The 17,922-nt window shown below is 43.5% G+C and overlaps 1 protein-coding gene across 6 annotated transcripts in view; it reads left to right on the top strand.

Annotated features, from left to right (window-relative positions):
- HSD11B1L (hydroxysteroid 11-beta dehydrogenase 1 like) overlaps positions 1 to 5,732 on the top strand; it is a 148,946-nt gene extending 143,214 nt beyond the window's left edge. For all 6 annotated transcript variants that reach the window (XM_056518074.1, XM_056518077.1, XM_056518075.1 and 3 more), the window contains one exon: positions 5,465 to 5,732. In XM_056518074.1, the coding sequence (XP_056374049.1) occupies positions 5,465 to 5,669 (205 nt within the window). In that variant the 3' untranslated portion in view covers positions 5,670 to 5,732. The remainder of the gene's footprint in view (positions 1 to 5,464) is intronic.
- The last annotated feature ends 12,190 nt before the right edge of the window (positions 5,733 to 17,922 follow it).

Here is a 17,922-nt window from a genome sequence, read left to right as displayed (position 1 = left end):
TTTAACCCTTTAGGTGTTTCACAGGAATAGCAGCAAAGTGAAGGAGAAAATTCACAATCTTCATTTTTTACACTTGCATGTTCTTGTAGACCCAATTTTTGAATTTTTACAAGGGGTAAAAGGAGAAAATGTATACTTGTATTTGTAGTCCAATTTCTCTCGAGTAAGCACATACCTCATATGTCTATGTAAAGTTTTCGGCGGGAACAGTAGAGGGCTCAGAAGCGAAGGAGCGACAAGGGGATTTTGGAGAGTACATTTTTCTGAAATGGTTTTTGGGGGGCATGTTGCATTTAGGAAGCCCCTATGGTGCCAGAACAGCAAAAAAAAAAACACATGCCATACCATTTTGGAAACATTTTGTGTTTCCCCCCAAATCTCACATTTTTGCAAGGGTTAATAGCAGAAATGACCCCCCAAAATTTGTAACCCCATCTCTTCTGAGTATGGAGGTACCCCATAAGTTGACCTGAAGTGCACTACGGGTGAACTATAATGCTCAGAAGAGAAGGAGTCATATTTGGCTTTTTGAGAGCAAATTTTGCTCGGGGGGCATGTCGCATTTAGGAAGCCCCTGTGGTGCCAGAACAGCAAAAATCCCCTACATGGCATACCAATTTGGAAACTAGACCCCTTGAGGAACGTAACAAGGAATAAAGTGAGCCTTAATACCCCACAGGGGTTTCACGATCACTCTTGAGCCTTGTTATGCGCCCGTAGATCATTTTACGCCAACATCTGGGGTATTTCCGTACTCAGGAGAAATTGCGTTACAAATTTTGGGGGTCTTTTTTTTCCTTTTACCTCTTCTGAAAATAAAAAGTAAAGGGTGATCCCAGCATGCTGGGATTTGCAGTTTTGCAACATCTGAAGAGCTACAGTATAGAGACCACTGCAAACTGTAGCCCTCCAGATGCTGCAAAACTACAAATCCCAGCATGCCCAGACAGCAAACAGTTATGTGGGCATGCTAGGAGTTGTAGTTTTGCAAGATCTGGAGGTCTATAGTTCAGAGACTACCATATAGTGGTCTCAAACTGTAGCCCTCCAGCTGTTGCAAAACTACAACTCCCAGCATGCCCAAACAGCTGTCTGGGCATGCTGGGAGTTGTAGTTTTGCAACATCTGGAGTGCTGCAGTATAGAGACCACTATATAGTGGTCTCGGACTGCAGCCCTCCAGATGTTGCTAGGCAACTTACCGGCTTCCGTCGCCCGCAGCCTCCGCAGATCGGTAAGTGGACTCCGGCGCCGGTCCTCTGTCGTTTCCCCGTTCTGTCCCGCCTATTGTGGGTGGGCAGGACGGGGAAAACGAAAGTTAACCCCCCCCGCCCCCTATCTGCTATTGGTGGTCGCGTCTAGACCACCAATAGCAGGGATAGGAGGGGTGGCACCCCTGCCACCTCACTCCTATCTCTTCAGGGGGATTGTGGGTGTCTTAGACAACCGCGATCCCCCTTATATTCCGGGTCACCATAGACCCGTAATGACCCGGAATTGCGCAAATCGCAAGTGTGAATTCACTTGCGATTTGCGCCGATCGCAGACATGGGGGGATCTGATGACCCCCCTGGTCATTTGCGCGGGGTGTCTGCTGATCGATATCAGCAGTCACCCCGGTCCGGTCCCCGCCGTGCGAAATTCCCACGGACGTACTCATATGTGCCTGTTCCTTAAGACCCAGGGTGCAGGGACGTACTCGTATGTGCCTGGTCCTTAAGAGGTTAAGCAAAAGATCTGTGAGGGTGGGAGGCAGTTTACATACGAACAGCAGCTCTGGGAGGCTATTCTGACATCTTGCAAACAAATTCAAGCAGAAACTGTCCAAAAACTCAAAAGTTCAATGGATGCAAGACTTGAGAAGCTTCTATCAAATGAGAGGTCCTATGTTTAAATGTAACGTGACCTGTTAAAATGTTTAAAAGGTCAAAATTATGTTAAAAGTTTGATTGAAATAGCTTTTGATTTCAGAAGAAATATGCTGCAAACACAACAAATGACAATTTTCAGTTCTTTACAACCTATAAGGTGTTTTGTAACTTACTGTGCGTAATAATTTGGAACAGTGAATTGTAAGTTTATGTTTAAAAAAAATACTGTTCTCATTAGGAGGTTTGTTCAATAAAATTTGAATTGTACTCTTAATAGTTGATAACATGAGAATTATGCTGACTGTTATTTACATCAATTACTTAGGTAAATGATAAATATATAATTTGCATAATAATTTGGAACAGGGTGTAGAATGAGAATATAAATTAGGAGTAATACAAGAACAGCGGGTAAAACGCACTGGCAATCCACCCATGTCTGATGTGCGTTATGCATAAATATTTGAAGAACATCTCAGGAAAGGAAATTTCATCAATGCAGGGAAATGACATGCAAAATCTAATCAGAATGGCTAAAGGTCTTGGCACATGTTCAGTAGATACAGAGACCCCAATACAATGTGTGATCCAGAAATAATAGTGGGTGCACCAGAAATGATGGTTTGCATGACAGAAATGATCTCATAGAACAGAGGAGAAAGTGGGTATTTCCAGTGTGGCCAATAGAGATGAGCGAAGTTACAGTGATTTGATTCGTCACAAACTTCTCGGCTCAGCGTTTGCTGATTTTAGGCTGCATAAATTAGTTCAGCTTTCAGGTGCTCCGGTGGGCTGGAAAAGGTGGATACAGTCCTAGGAGAGAGTCAGCAAACCCCGAGGCGAGACGTTTGTGACGAATCGAATCACTGTAACTTTAACTTCACTCATCTCTGGTGGCCAATACAAATATGGTAGTGTTGAAAGCAATGACAAATAAGGGGGGGAGGGGGGGTATAGAAAAGAAAGTTATGGAAGTTTAAAAATGGACCAAATTAATAATGACAAATATAGATCAAGGGCACAAATAAAATGCATTTGTGGTCAGGGCTCAGACTTACCTAAACCGGTACTGGACAATCTCTTCAATACCTGTGGAGAAACTGATTAACGTTTATGCATAACACTATAATAATAACAGCGGTTGAACTGTGCCCAAAACCCTTGACGGAGGGTTAGCCTTTAGAGGGCAAAAACACAAAAGCCATGCAGGAATGTAATAATCATTTTCTTTTATTGAAAATTCTCATGACCAAGACATCAGCCATTTCACTTTGCGGATTTGGCACATAAGTTGCATAACAGCCTGACTTCCACCTGCCTAATTTTTGGATGATGTGTGGAGGAACCTTGTGCCTAGATGCCACTGACGCTGCCCCAGTCTGGAATGAGTGACCTGAGAAGTGCCGAGGATTGTCCCCCAAAGTGGTGATTAGAGACCGTATGTGCGAGACAAAAATTGTGTAGGTTAGCCCCGACTCCCCAAAGGGTAACAGTGGGTGATCGTCTGCTTTGTCGTCCAGAATTGATAGCAGTTTGGCCAAAACTGCCCCCGGACACCAGGCATTTCGTGAGGGAAATTAAGTGACAGTATCTCCAACCTACAAGTTTTAGTGACTGAAATCCTGAGCTCGAAGAAACCGTGCTGCCACCTTAACTGTGATTTTAGCAGTGGTTTGGCTTTAGCATTGGTGCATGCAAATTCCCCCGGCCTGAGGAAAACAAAAAACGCTAAGTACATGGCTGCTTTGATCACTAGACTAAGGATGTACCCGAACGGCCGTTTGTCCAAAGCTGCTGACATAGCCCTGAACATATCCCCTGAAATTGGCTTTCTGGCGGGTCCCTTGGGCACGCTTTCACCATGTGTACCGATAGAATAGATGGTCTGTCTGGAAAAGATAGTGAAATGAAGTGCTGCAGACCGGCTAAGTAGGTTTTGATAGTGTTATGTGACAAGTGAAGTGCTGAATGGCAAAACTCTATAAACGACAGGATGAGGGTGGTGTCAAAGGAAAACTTACCGTATATACGCGAGTATAAGCTGACCCGAATATAAGCCGAGGCCCCTAATTTCACCCCAAAAACCCAAGAAAAGTTATTGACTCGACTATAAGCCTAGGTTGGGAAATACATCATCCCCCCTGTCATCATCCAGACCCCCGTCATCATCACCCTGTCATCATCCCCCTCATCATCATCCCCCCTCCTTCATCATCACCGCCTGTCAATCCCTTCATCAGTGGTCTTAAACCTGTGGACCTCCAGATGTTGCAAAACTACAACTCCCAGCATGCCCAGACAGCCGGGCATGCTGGGAGTTGAAGTTTTTAAACATCTGGAGGTCCGCAGGTTGAAGACCACTGCAGCCTTTGTCATCATCCATACTCGAGTATATACGGTAGTATTAACGTGTCCAAGATAAGTGATGTAAGCGTGAAAAGCAGTATCATAAGATTTCCTGGTGCTCGGTGCAAGTGAGTCCCTGATAAGATTGCCTACCACATGCGCATAGAACTCTTATCCATTACTAGTTCTTGTAATGGCGGGACTGCAGTGCCAATGGGATCCGCGTGTGGCATGACCTGGGAAAAAAGGTGCAAATTAGCCCTGGACAAGGCATCTGCAGCTACATTCATTATCCCTATTATATGTCTACAAACAACATTTTATTTATACTGTAATGACAAGAAGACCAACCTTCTGTTAAAGGACATAACCCTGCTATTCTTGGATCTACCTTTGGCTGCGTTGTCACAATAAAATAGTACATCTTGGTTACCCCAATTGTGCTCCCAAACATAGGCAGCTGCCACAATTGGATAGACCTCAAACAACGCTGATGTACTGTCAAAACCTATCATGTTGCAAACCTCGGGTTCCCAAAGTCCTGACAACCAATGTGTGCCCCAAACAGCCATAAAACCAATCAATGATGAAGCATCTGTATAAATGGTCGGTGAGCTATCTGTGATCTCTGCACAAACATTGACATTCCATTCCATTGAGTAATACACTACTTATTTTCTTTAATCGTCAATTAATATTGTAACTTGAGGGCCCACTGTATTTGATTTTAAACTGTAAAAAAAAAAACGTAGCTTCCGAAATAGCACCTCACCTTGGACAATTAAAACTTTTTTTGTAAGAAAACATCCAACAATATGGACATAGAAATAGCGCTGGAGGATAAAGATAAATTATAGGTTGAATTCTTAACATATTCTTTTTACTTTTCTGGGACCTATTAATAATTTTTAGTGCTGGGAAGGATAAGAGGGAACCGTGCAGCTTAACTGTCCAAGTAAAAAGAGAACTGAACTACTTTTACAGATTAATAATCAATTGAAGAAACAGAATTAGTATGTGGTAAAGGGATATAGGAAACCCATACCTTTAGGGGTCTAGTTGCAGCTCCAGCTATCAAGCCCTATATTGCTTGTGCAACCAATGTCATGTACCAAGCTGTGTCTGAATATGTAGCCATCACATCATATAGATAGATATACAAGGGAAGCACGAGCTATGATAGTCAGAGGCTTTGTTAGCAGATTCTTCTTTTTCCTGCACTTATTCTTATTATGTTACTTTTAACAGAGATAAAATTGCCATGCCTGCATATCCTGCCCATGATGCAGCTCTAGCAGTGGTGTCAGCTGGAACAAGCCGCATAGAGGAGATGTACTATCCCTGGTATGTAAGACCACTCTGCTTCATCAGAGATTGGTTTCCACAAAGCAGAGCCTGGTTTATGCAGAAGTCATACCAGTACAAAGCAGAAGAGACATCAACACCATCCTGATGGCAAATGACTAAGAAATCACTTAGTACAAATTTTTATCAAATATCAATACAATAAAGTAGATAAAAAAAAAAAAAGGCTTGTGAATTTCATTTGTCAAAAGTATAATACTGTAGTAAGTCATAGTAGGGAATATCAAGGCTGGTGTGTGGCTGCACAGGACACATCAACCTTTTCTATCTTACTCCGGTCGGCGCATTTAAATGAATGAGATTCGGCGCCGTTCCGGCTGGGATACGACAGCGGCCGGTTTTGAAATTTCCCAGCCAGATCTGGCAGCCGGATCTCGGAAACATGGTGTGAATGCATCCTTAGTAGGGTACAATAGCTTGTCACACAATTCTTGTTGCACATTAAACACAATGGTTAACATTATTGGAAATAATTTTGTAAAGCTATATAAAATATATTGACACTTTTATATTTGTTTATTTGTTACTAGGAACTCTGGAGATTGCTAGGGTAATTACATACTTTACATTTTAAAAGCAAAATGGGTTGACTAGGAAACTAATATAGTGACACCTCTGGCAAAATTGAAATAAGTGGCTGGGTAGGCAGAACCCATTACGACTCATTTAAGAACTGATATTTTGGAGTCTTACAGATGCGTCTCTTTTAGAAATAGAATGTGAGGGGAATTGGTTGAAAGAAAACTGAACTGTATTACCCAATACCCTCATAACCCTGAAGATGTTTGGCACTAGAGAGAACATAAAAGGCCACAAATAGAGAAATGGTAGTCCTCATGATGGAAAAGAATAGAAGAGATGACAGAGCCTGACTACTCTGCAGTGCCCAAAGCTGGCAGCTGGTATGGCTCTACCTGATTTCCATTTATGCTATTTAGCTGGCCAACTCCGCTAAATTTGTCATTAGATGCTTGATTCCCAGATGCCAGAGGCGGAACAGTCCCTGTCACGATATGTCCCTGACTTCTCTTTGCAGTTAGTGTTGGAGAGACAGACGGTGGGAGGCTGATGTTTTTTACTCTTCCACAAACTGGCTATTCAAATTTGGAAGGCTGCTAAATCTGTATATTCTTATACTGATACACCCACTGTGGCATAACCCGAACTTCACACATCCTACTGGTGCCCTTGACCCCCAGTTCTGGCAGAATGCTGGTGTTCATACTCTAGAGTATCTGTATTCTGACAATGTGCTGAGGTCTTTTGATCAGGTACAGACCGATTATGATATCCCTAGGTGTTATTTCTTTAAATATTTGCAATTGTGACATGCTCTCAATGCTCAATTTCCGGTGGGGAGCCCGCCTATCTCTTAGTTCCCATTGATTGGGGTATTGAAATTGCAGGGGCCGCGAGGTCTCGTGTTCATCTTATACACTCACCTCATACAAGCTAAGAACTCCCATATGCCTGTGCCTGCAGTACAATATTGGCAGTCTTATATCCCTTCCCTTACTGAAGATGACTGGGAGGAGATTTTTTCTTCTCACATGGTAGTTTCTCCGGATGCTAATAACAAACTAATTTGATTGAATATTGTTTACCACAGCCATGTCACTTCTGTTAGGCTGCACAGGATGGGTAGGTCTGCTTCTGACGTCTGCCACCGGTGTGGCGCTTCCAGGGCGTATTTTTGGCACCTCCTCTGGGCGTGCCCATATATTTTAGCTTTCTGGACTGTGGTGTTGCGACTACTGGCTACCCTTGTAGACCCTCCGATGGATCCTTTAGTGTGTTTATTTGGTGTTATGGATGAGGAGATGTGGCCTCATCATACCCCTACCTTTTTGCAGGAGTCACTTTTTGGCAAGGAAGGCTGTGGCCCTTTGATGCATGGACCTGAGACCCCCGACTTTGGCTAAGTGGAGTAAACTGTTTAATGCGCTTATACCTTTTTCCCATCTTGTCAATAAGCATAGGAAATGTCCGGCTATATTTCTACTGGTGTGAGGCGCATGGTGCTCCTCCCCCTTGACCCTCTGCAATTCAATGTATGTTAGGTCTAAGACCCATAATAATAATGACATAAGTGGTGTCAAACCATTAGCTAAACAATTTGTAAGACAAAGAAAGTGTATGTTTACACTGAGGAATTTACCCGCTCAAATTCTGCCTTGAAAGAAAGCTCAATTGACTTTAATGATCTATCCGCCGCTCTGATGTAGACCGATGCTGAATTCTATTTTGACAGAAAATTTAACATGTTCTTTCTTCTGGCAAAATCCATATGGTAAAAGGCCATTGAAGTCAATGGGACTTTATTTTACCTGCCTAAATGAATTTGGAGCAGAATTTTTAAAGGAGAATTGAGAGTCAGCCCATTGGTGGTACTGATCCTTCTCCAGATTTCCACTTAAAAATTGAAACCTTAAAGGGGTATTCCAGGAAAATACTTTTATTTATATATATATATATATATATATATATATATATATATATATATCAACTGGCTCCAGAAAGTTAAACAGATTTGTAAATTACTTGTATTAAAAAATCTTAATCCTTTCAGTACTTATGAAGTTAAGGTTGTTCTTTTCTGTCTAAGTCCCTCTGATTACACCTGTCTCGGGAAACGGCCAGTTAAGAAGAGGTTTGCTATGGGGATTTGCTTCTAAACTGGGCGGTTCCCAAGACAGGTGTCATCAGAGAGGACTTAGACAGAAAAGAACAGCCTTAACTTCAGAAGCTCATAAGTACTGAAAGGATTAAGATTTTTTAATAGAAGTAATTTACAAATCTGTTTAACTTTCTGGAGCCAGTTGATATATAAAAAAAAGTTTTTTCCTGGATAACCCCTTTAACGACCACGGACGTAAATGTACGTCCTGGTTTGGCGGGACTTCCCGCACCAGGACGTACATTTACGTCCTGTGTATGACCGCGAGCATTGGAAGGGTGCTCGCGTCATACACGGCAGGTTCCGGCTGCTAGCAGTAGCCAGGGACCCTCCGGTAATGGCCGACATCCGCGATCACGCGGATGTCCGCCATTAACCCCTCTGATGCCGTGATCAATACAGATCGCGGCATTGCGGCACTTTGATTGGATGATCGGATCGCCCGCAGCGCTGCCACGGGGATCCGATCATCCAGCATGACAACCGGAGGTCCCCTCACCTGGCTCCGGCCATCTCCCAGGGTCTTCTGCTCTGGTCTGAGATCAAGCACACCAGAGCAGAAGATCACCGATAATACTGAGCAGTGCTGTGTCCTATACATAGCACTGCACAGTATTAGCAATAAAACAATTGCTATAGATGGTCCCCTATGGGGACATAAAGTGTAAAAAAAAAAAAAAAAAGTTGAAAAATCTCCTCCCCCAATAAAAATGAAAATTGTCCGTTTTTCCCATTTTACCCCCAAAAAGCGTAAATTAAAAAAAAAAAAAAAAACTTATTTGGTATCACCGCATGCGTAAATGTCCGAACTATCAAAATATAATGATCCCGTACGGTGAATGGCGTAAACGTAAAAAATTAAAAAAGTCCACAAATCCTTTTTTGTCACATTTTATTAAATGATAATAAATGATAATCACATTTTATAAAAATGATCTAAAAGTTTTATATATGCAAATGTGGTATCTAAAAAAAAAGTACAGATGACGGCGCAAAAAATGAGCCCTCATAACGCCCTATATACGGAAAAATGAAAAAGTTATAGGTGGTCAAAATAGGGCGATTTTAGATTACTGATTTAGTACAGAAAGGTTTTTGATTTTTTTTAAGCGGTACAAAAATATAAATGTATATAGCCATGGGGTATCATTTTAATCGTATTGACCCACAGAATAAATAACGCATGTCATTTTTACCGTAAAGTGTACAGTGTGAAAACAAAACCCTCCAAAATGTGCAAAATTTTGGTTTTCATTTAAATTTCCTCCCTAAAAAAAATGTTTTTGGGTTCGCCGTACATTTTATAGTAAAATGAGGTTTCATTACAAAGTATAATTGGTCACGCAAAAAACAAACCCTTATATGGGTCTGTACATGGAAATATAAAGGAGTTATGGATTTTAGAAGGCGAGGAGGAAAAAACGAAAACGCAAAAATAAAATTGGCCTGGTCCTTGAGGTGAAAATGGGCTTGGTCATTAAGGGGTTAAGGGACATGAGAGTCTCTTGGAACTATATTATACCCAAAAAAGGGAATTTGTTAGCTGTATATCATGCTAGGGGCTGCAACCATGAGCAGATGGGCGATAGGGAAAGAAAACCAAAAGTACAAAAATAAAGGTTTTTAAATGATGTTTTCCTTTCAAGCTCAAGTGCCATAGAGGTGATACAGAGCTGCAGCATGCATGCCTCTTTCCTTTTCTACCCTCCTCTGTCCTTGATTGATACACAGGGCTTGGCTTCTAGCATGGTGACCTGTATATCAATCACTCAAAGCAGACTGCCAAGTGAATATTATTATGCATCCTCCGGTTTCTCAAAGAAGTAGGAGGAATTGTCATTCATAATCTTCAGCTAACCAGTTAGGGGATGTTGTTGATTTTGTTGTTTAGGGTGAAGCTTTCTCTCTGCTTCTGCAAATTAATGGCATCTCCTTTGTATATCTAGCAAAAAAAAATAAAAAATTAAGGAAGACATGTATGCCCTGTCCCCGTTTGTGACACTCCTGAGGAAGTCGCAAACGGTGACGGTACACGTGGGGCTTTGGGGTCCCACCACTACTATTTTGGCTCGTCCGGTTTGTGGTCGCTATGCACTGGTGATATGAATTAATTTACCCTTTTTGCACATTTGCCTACTTTCATATTATTATTTGGTGTTGTGTTTATATTGGTTGTAGGCTGCAGAGGTTAATTTTCAGCATGTCTATTTATGCATTATTGAGCACCACCAGGTAGTAGCCACATTATTAACCATCTGAGGGACGGGACTTAGGTGAAAAGGGGGTTCATGGCCCCTCTCCCTTGTTGTAGAGGTGTGCTCTGTTTTGAGCTTTTTAATTGATTTTAGCCCTTTTTTTCTTGTGTTTGTTTATTGTGCTACCAATAAAAAAAAACATTTTGCTATACATTCTATAATTTTTTTGGTGTGCACTCTTTACAGTGATTCTGCTCTTTGATGTAGTATTTGTAGCCAAGGTAGTCACGCTGGAATGGGTGCTTATAAATGGTCAGGGTCATTTTAAACAACTTTCCTCCATGCAATAGCCTTTTTCAAATGTGATTCCTATTTAATTGCTTTTTTTTTTTTTTTTAATTACTACTTAGCCCAGAAGGAGAAGTCATGTTTGCTAGGTGTCTTACTACCCTGCAAACTGCTGTCCACTTCCTGATGTTAGGGGAATTCCATCTCTAGCAGCGAAGAGACCATGATGGGACACAGGAAGTGGGGTTGGGGCTTGGCTATTCTTATGTAGAGGAAAAAACTTGGACTGTATGTAAGCAAGCTAAGTCAGTCTGCTTCCACCATGCCTGAAAGGTTAAATCAAACTTTCTCTCATATTTCTCACCACTAATAACATTTTGGGATGTGCGAGTTGCCACGCATGCTTCCCCTGCTCAATGAACTAGGCTGAGAACTGCCGCGATGTGTGAGTATACTGCGCATGCGCGCGGCGACTCGCACATTGCAGTGTGTCTGCTCTTGCCGCTCCGAGCAGGCACATATAAAGGCAGCATATAGGAGGTCCTTCAGTGGCAGATCCGCAGCGAAATACACTGCGAAAATCCGCACGTCTGAACGTAGCCTTAGGCTGGGTTCACATTACGTTTTTACCAATACAGGACCGTATACAGCTGGGGGTAGCTAAAACCTGGTGCTCCTGTATCCTAGCCATATGCGATTTGTATGTAATGTATTTCAATGAACTGACCGGAGTGAAACACTGTTCATTTTTGTCCCGTATGCGGTTTTCACCCCTAACCTAAAAACGTGGTATACCGTGGTGGACCCAGCCTAAGCCAGTTGAAAAAAAAGTTATTGTTTTCAGAGAGAGAGACAAAATAGTAGTCTTGCAAATGTGATACTTTTTAATAGCTAACAAAAATATATATCTTGTGCCCAAGGCCTGATTATGGAATCATACATGTGTATTATAATTGTATTTGTTAATCCTACATAATAACACCAAAGAGCCACTAGGTACCAAAAATAACAACTTTTTGAATATTACATTCAGATAAAATCACTTAAAATAAGAGCAAACAGTCAGACTGTACAAAAAGATTCCAGGGACAGTCCCATAATAATGGATACATGGTACAAAAAGAGATATATATATATATCTCGTTCACAATATGGCATATGTGAACCAAATCAGTGCGACCACAGTGCTGAAAATAACATGAAATACCCTGCCAAAAAAACATATCAGGACCAAAAAGAAAGGGAAGGAGAAGGACGAATGGTGCAAATGACTGAGAAAAATGGAGAAGGAATGACGGCATGAAGAGGGGAAACAGAGCGTAAACACAAAAGGAGGGAAAGAACCACCCACACACAGTGTCCGCACTGAGCCCCTCTCAGCTAAGCAGTCAAAAAAGTAATACAGTCACCAAATCTCCATCAATAGCAGCACACATCAATAGTTATCCCAACGCCGTTTTGCTAATCACGCTTCCCTTCGCTAAAGTTATTATTTTTGGTACCTAGTGGCTCTTTGGTGTTATTATGTAGGATTAATATTTAGTTTAAGGGACACCTTGCCCTATTTATATTGCAGTATTTATGCCCTTATTTTTGGTTATAATTGTATTTGTGTATAATATATAATCTAAGACATGGGTGAGGGTTAATTCGGACTGTGTATTTGTTTTTGTGTATTCCAGTTTTATTGGGGGTCTGTCTGTCTGTCTGTGTTATCCCTAAGATAAAGGACCAAGAGAGAGGGATGGCACCTTTCTGAAGGAAGCTCTGGTGAAACACATTTATCAAAGGGCTAGTTTGGTGACTTGATGGGACTAGTTGTGGATACCCAGAGGTCTGGTGGCTTTAACTCTTGCACCATCACACACTCTCTAGCTTCTTGGCTGGACCAATAGGGTGTGATTGTGACAACTGGATATATTTAGAGATTTTTAGTGCTTGCTGGCTTTTACCTGTACGGAAATCTTAGCACTAAAAGAAATTGCATACATATTCTTGTGCGCAAATTCCAAAGACAGAGCTCAGTGCTGGTTTAAAAGACATACAAAAGAGTGCAAGACAGTTCTGCCCTCCCCATCTCCTGTTTTACCTACTCTGTTTCATCTCGGAAATATGGAGGCATGCCATGAAAAGGACATCCCTACTGTTAGAAGGAACAAGGAACAACTTATTGCTGAACTTGTGGAGTATGATGCCAGTGCAGCAGAGCTGAGTGACATGAGACAAAGTCCTACAGCTGGAACTGCCATTCAAGGACTGATATCTCCTGGGGGAAGCAGCAACATTACTTCCCATCAGGACAGTACTCGACATGAGGCATTGGACTCTTATATGCGGACTGCTTTACAACACCTTGGGAATGTGGATGCTAAAATGAAACTAACTGTTTCTCCAGTACCAAACTGCAGAGACATAGAGGCACGAGCCACAGAGAAAGAGGCACAGGCATGAGCTGCTGAGAGAGAGGCACGTGCCACTGAGAGAGAGGTGGCAGAAAGAGCAGCAAAAAGAGAGGCCCAGCGGAGGCATGAATTGGAGGCTCTGAAGCTGAGAGGTGATGCTTTATCCGCATGCAGTGATGTGCAGAATCAAGGAGACCACAAACCTCGCTTGGAGCATTTCCCCATGTTGGAGAAAGATGGTGATCTTGATGTGTTCCTGAGGGGATTTGAAAAGGTTTGCCCGCAGTTCCATCTACCTAAGGAACAGTGGAGGCGATATTTAACCCCAGGGTTGCGAGGGAAAGCTCTGGATGTGTTTTCTTTTCTTCCCTCTGAAAGTGACCAGAACTATGAGGCAATAAAATCTGCCTTGCTAAAAAGTTTTAATCTGACTCCAGAGGCTTATCAGAAAAAGTTTCGGACTTTGCAACAAAGTGCCACAAAAAGTTACACTGAACATGCAGGTCAGCTAAGGACTGCATTCAGGCTATGGACTGGGGGGCCTACAAGTCACTAGTTATGAGGCCCTGGAGGACTTTATGGTCCTGGATCAGTTTCTCCAAACAAGGAGCTTTGAAGCCAGAGAGTGGACTTTGGACCACAAGCCCAAGACTGCAACGGAAGCAGCAAAACTAGGAGATTACTTTGCCAGTAACCGGATGCCAACCGCAAAGCGTGGATCTGCACAAGCTGGAGCAAGTACCTGGAGGGGAGCCACACAACAACAGAGCACCACCAGGCCAGCCGGGAAATTCTTGCCATCAGCACCAAAAGCAACAGGAGCTACATTGGGTCAGGGGGTCAACCACCAATGTTACAGATGCAATAATATTGGGCACCTGAGTGCCACTTGCCCCAACAAAAAGAATTCTCCACCGGCAGCTGGAGGACACGCAGCTGTTCTTCTGGTGTCCGGAGCGGTGGAGAAAAGAGGGGATAACCTCCAGAGTGTAACTGTGGGTGACCGGGTGACAGTGGGTTTACGAGATGGTGAAGCCTCATTTACCTTGGTGCAACCTGAAGTGGTGGATACAGAGGACATCATCCCTGGAAGAACCATGACTTTAAAAGGAATTGGAGGTGTGCCGCCTGCTGTGCCCATTGCCCTTGTGTACCTTGATTGGGGTACAGGCAAAGGTTTGCAGGAGGTGGGGGTCTCATAAGACATCCCTGTTAATTTTCTGCTGGGTAATGATTTGGGTCAGATGCTCTGTCATTATGCTCCAGAGTACACTACCTGCACACCAGATGGGCTAGGAGAGAGCCCGGTTCATTCTGAGGTATTGTGCGAGACTTTGGGAGACACACTGAAATGTGGTAACTGGGAGGGAGTGCAGGGGATTGATAAATGTTTACCTGTGACTGAACCAGTAATGTTTTCCAAAAGTGAAATGGGGTGTATTGTAAAATGGGATTACCAATGCCGAAACCTAGCAGGGATGGGTTAGGGAGAGGGGTTGGTGTGCCCCTGGTGACATGTAAGGATGAGTGACCAGCAGTGAGTGATATGTCCTGAATCTGTGAGCCTGAGATGGCTGAGGAGGAAGGAAGGAGTGATTGGCCTGTTTATGACTCCTATAAGACTGTAAAGTGTGAGGAGAAGGGGGGGGGGGAGGAGTGATGGGCCTGTGTGTGATGCCTGTAACATTATGTCTGGGATTGAGGGGGAGGAAGGTAAACCCCAGGGAGGCATACCAGTGGTGGCAGTGGTAACATGTCAGCAGCGTGCCAGGGCTGCAGCTGCAAAAAAGAAGGGAGGATAGTGATGCAGGGGGCAAGCTGTGTGAATTGCAAACCAAAGCAGAGGAAGGTGGAGATGCTAGTTCACCTGAGGGAAATCTGCTCCCTGATGCCACGAGATGGGGGAGGGCAATGAGCATTTCCAGGAAGCAGTGCGCAGTGACCCTTCCATTCAAGGCCTGAGACAACATGCTGACACATATTGGGAAAACAATATCTTGTACTGGGAGTCCCTTTCCAAAAGCATGCTAGGGTCCCAGGAGAGAGACGGGCAGGTAGTAGTTCCTAGGAAGTACAGGAAAGAGCTGCTGAGGTTGGCCCATGAGACCCCCCTGGCAGGACATTTGGGAGTGGCCAAGACAAAGTCCAGGTTGGCACACAATTTCTACTGGCCAGGTATGGATACTGCTGTTGCAAATTACTGTAGATCCTGTCATGTCTGCCAGCGGGTGGGTTAGTCTGGGGATGTTACTTGTGTTCCATTAGGGCTCCTACCAGTCATATCTGTACCTTTTGAATGAGCAGAAGTGGATATTGTGGGGTCTCGAGCTATACAAACAACAAAAAACGTGGTCTCAAATGGCTGGAGGTGCTCAACCCCAAATGCGGTTGTGCATTTATACCGGGGGAGCAGATCTTGCCCTTGTAGTCCGTTGCTAGGGGCGATCCCAAGCATAAAAATGCATACAATGGAGGATGCCTGCAGGGGAATACAAGTGCCACAATAGAATCCTACACCAGATAGACTGTGTGGATGTGTAACAATTAGAATAATACAATACAGGAATATGGGTGCACTACTGTGTTAGATGTATACAATGACATTGGCTATCCCTCAACACTGATGTTAAAATTAAGACATTCGCCAGTATATCCTCATATGAAGGACATACCAGAGCCCGCACACAAACGCCAAGGTTTCTCAAAATGGTGCGGGACCGAACGCTAATCCTACCTGTGCGTGATAAGCAAAACAGGGGCCAGTGGACAATTACGGCAGCATTTGGTCGACTCACAGCCTGCTCCCAGGTACCCTCCAGCGTGACTGAGCACACATACAATGGGAGGGGGAGGCAAGCTGCAAGCCCCAACTGAGTTGGCTAATATAGGTGCATGGCCTCACAGGTGCTACCCTAATGCTGCCTGGAAGATATTCAAGGCGCATTAACTATGGAGTTTATACACCTCCAAGTATAAAATTTAAACAACAAAAAAACGTGGTCTCAAATGGCTGGAGGTGCTCAACCCCAAATGCGGTTGTGCATTTATACTGGGGGAGCAGATCCTACCTTTGTAGTCCGTTGCTAGGGGCGATCCCCAGCATAAAAATGCATACAATGGAGGATGCCTGCATCAGACTACAAGTGCCACAATAGAATCCTACACCAGATAGACGGTGTGGATGTGTAACAATTAGAATAATACAATACAGGAATATGGGTGCACTACTGTGTTAAATGCACAACCGCATTTGGGGTTGAGCACCTCCAGCCATTTGAGACCACGTTTTTTGTTGTTTGTATAGCTAGAGACCCCACAATATCCACTGCCCCTCATTCAAAAGGTACAGATATGACTGGTAGGGGCCCTAATGGAACACGAGTAACATCCCCAGACTTACCCACCCTCTGGCAGACATGACAGGATCTACAGTAATTTGCAACAGCAGTATCCATACCTTGGGGTTGAGCACCTCCAGCCATTTGAGACCACGTTTTTTTTGTTGTTTTTTTAAATTTTATACTTGGAGGTATGTAAACTTCATAATTAATGCGCCTTGAATATCTTCCAGGCATCATTAGGGTAGCACCTGTGAGGTCATGCACCTATATTAGCCAACTCAAGTGTGGCTTGCAGCTTGCCTCCCTCCTCCCATTGTATGTGTGCTCAGTCACGCTGGAGGGTACCTGGGAGCCAGCTGTGAGTTGACCGAATGCTGTGGTAATTTCCGCACAGGTAGGATTAGCGTTAGGTCCCGCGGTCGGGCTCTGGTATGTCCTTCATATGAGGATATACTGTCGAATGTCTCAATTTTAACATCAGTGTTGAGGGATAGCCAATGCCATTGTATACATCTAACACAGTAGTGCACCCATATTCCTGTAATGCCTCAAGCTATACCCATCAACACGGAAACAATTTATTCTTACTGTGGTGGATTATACAACCAGGTACCCTGAAGCTGTTGCCTTATCCTCCGTCCGGGCAGATAAGGTGGCAGATGCACTGATCAGTATATTCTGCAGGGTGGGGTTTCCCAGAGAAATGCTCACTGATCAGGGAACACAGTTCATGTCCAATCTCATGCAAAGTCTCTGTAAGAAGGTGAATGTACAGTACTTAATAATTTTTGTGGTGGAGTATGTTCTGAGATTCAGGGACAGGATGCAGGCATTGACTGGGCTGGTACATGACAGCCTCACAGCAGCGCAGTCCAGGCAGAAGTACTGGTATGATTGCAATGCAAGGGACCGGGTATATGAAGGGGGACAGAAGGGAATGGTTCTGAACCCCATCAGTGGTGGTGATCCCTTACTGGACCCAGTGGAGGAAGCAAAGAGCCAGGGATCCCTTCAGGATGTGGAGATCAATCCACAGCTCTTAGCTGCAAAGAAAAGGCAGCTAAATGAGGAAATAGGCCCCTTCAGTGCCATCTTTGCCTGGGAATGGAGGGCCTGTGGTGTCAAGAAAAGAAATAGACGGTTAATGGAGGCAGATCTATCAGCCTGGAGAGGCAAGATCTCTCTGTCCCAATCTTAAGGGGGAGGTGTCAGGCCCAATACCTGATTATGGAATCATGCATGTGTATTATAATTGTATTCGTGTATAATGTATAATCTAATTTAATTAGAAATACACTTTATTACAATTACCACATAAATATTACAGCAGACAAAAACACTTAAAAACATCTAAAAGGCCCAAAGGCCACTACACAGCAGGGGGGACCCACTTAGAAAGCGGGAGACCACTCCCAGGGCACCTGCTTGATCAAAACAT

Source organism: Hyla sarda, chromosome 1, assembly GCF_029499605.1.
Source record: "Hyla sarda isolate aHylSar1 chromosome 1, aHylSar1.hap1, whole genome shotgun sequence".
Lineage (NCBI taxonomy): Eukaryota > Metazoa > Chordata > Amphibia > Anura > Hylidae > Hyla > Hyla sarda.
Note: the sequence above shows the minus strand (reverse complement) of the source record. Positions and strands in the feature narration are given on the sequence as shown.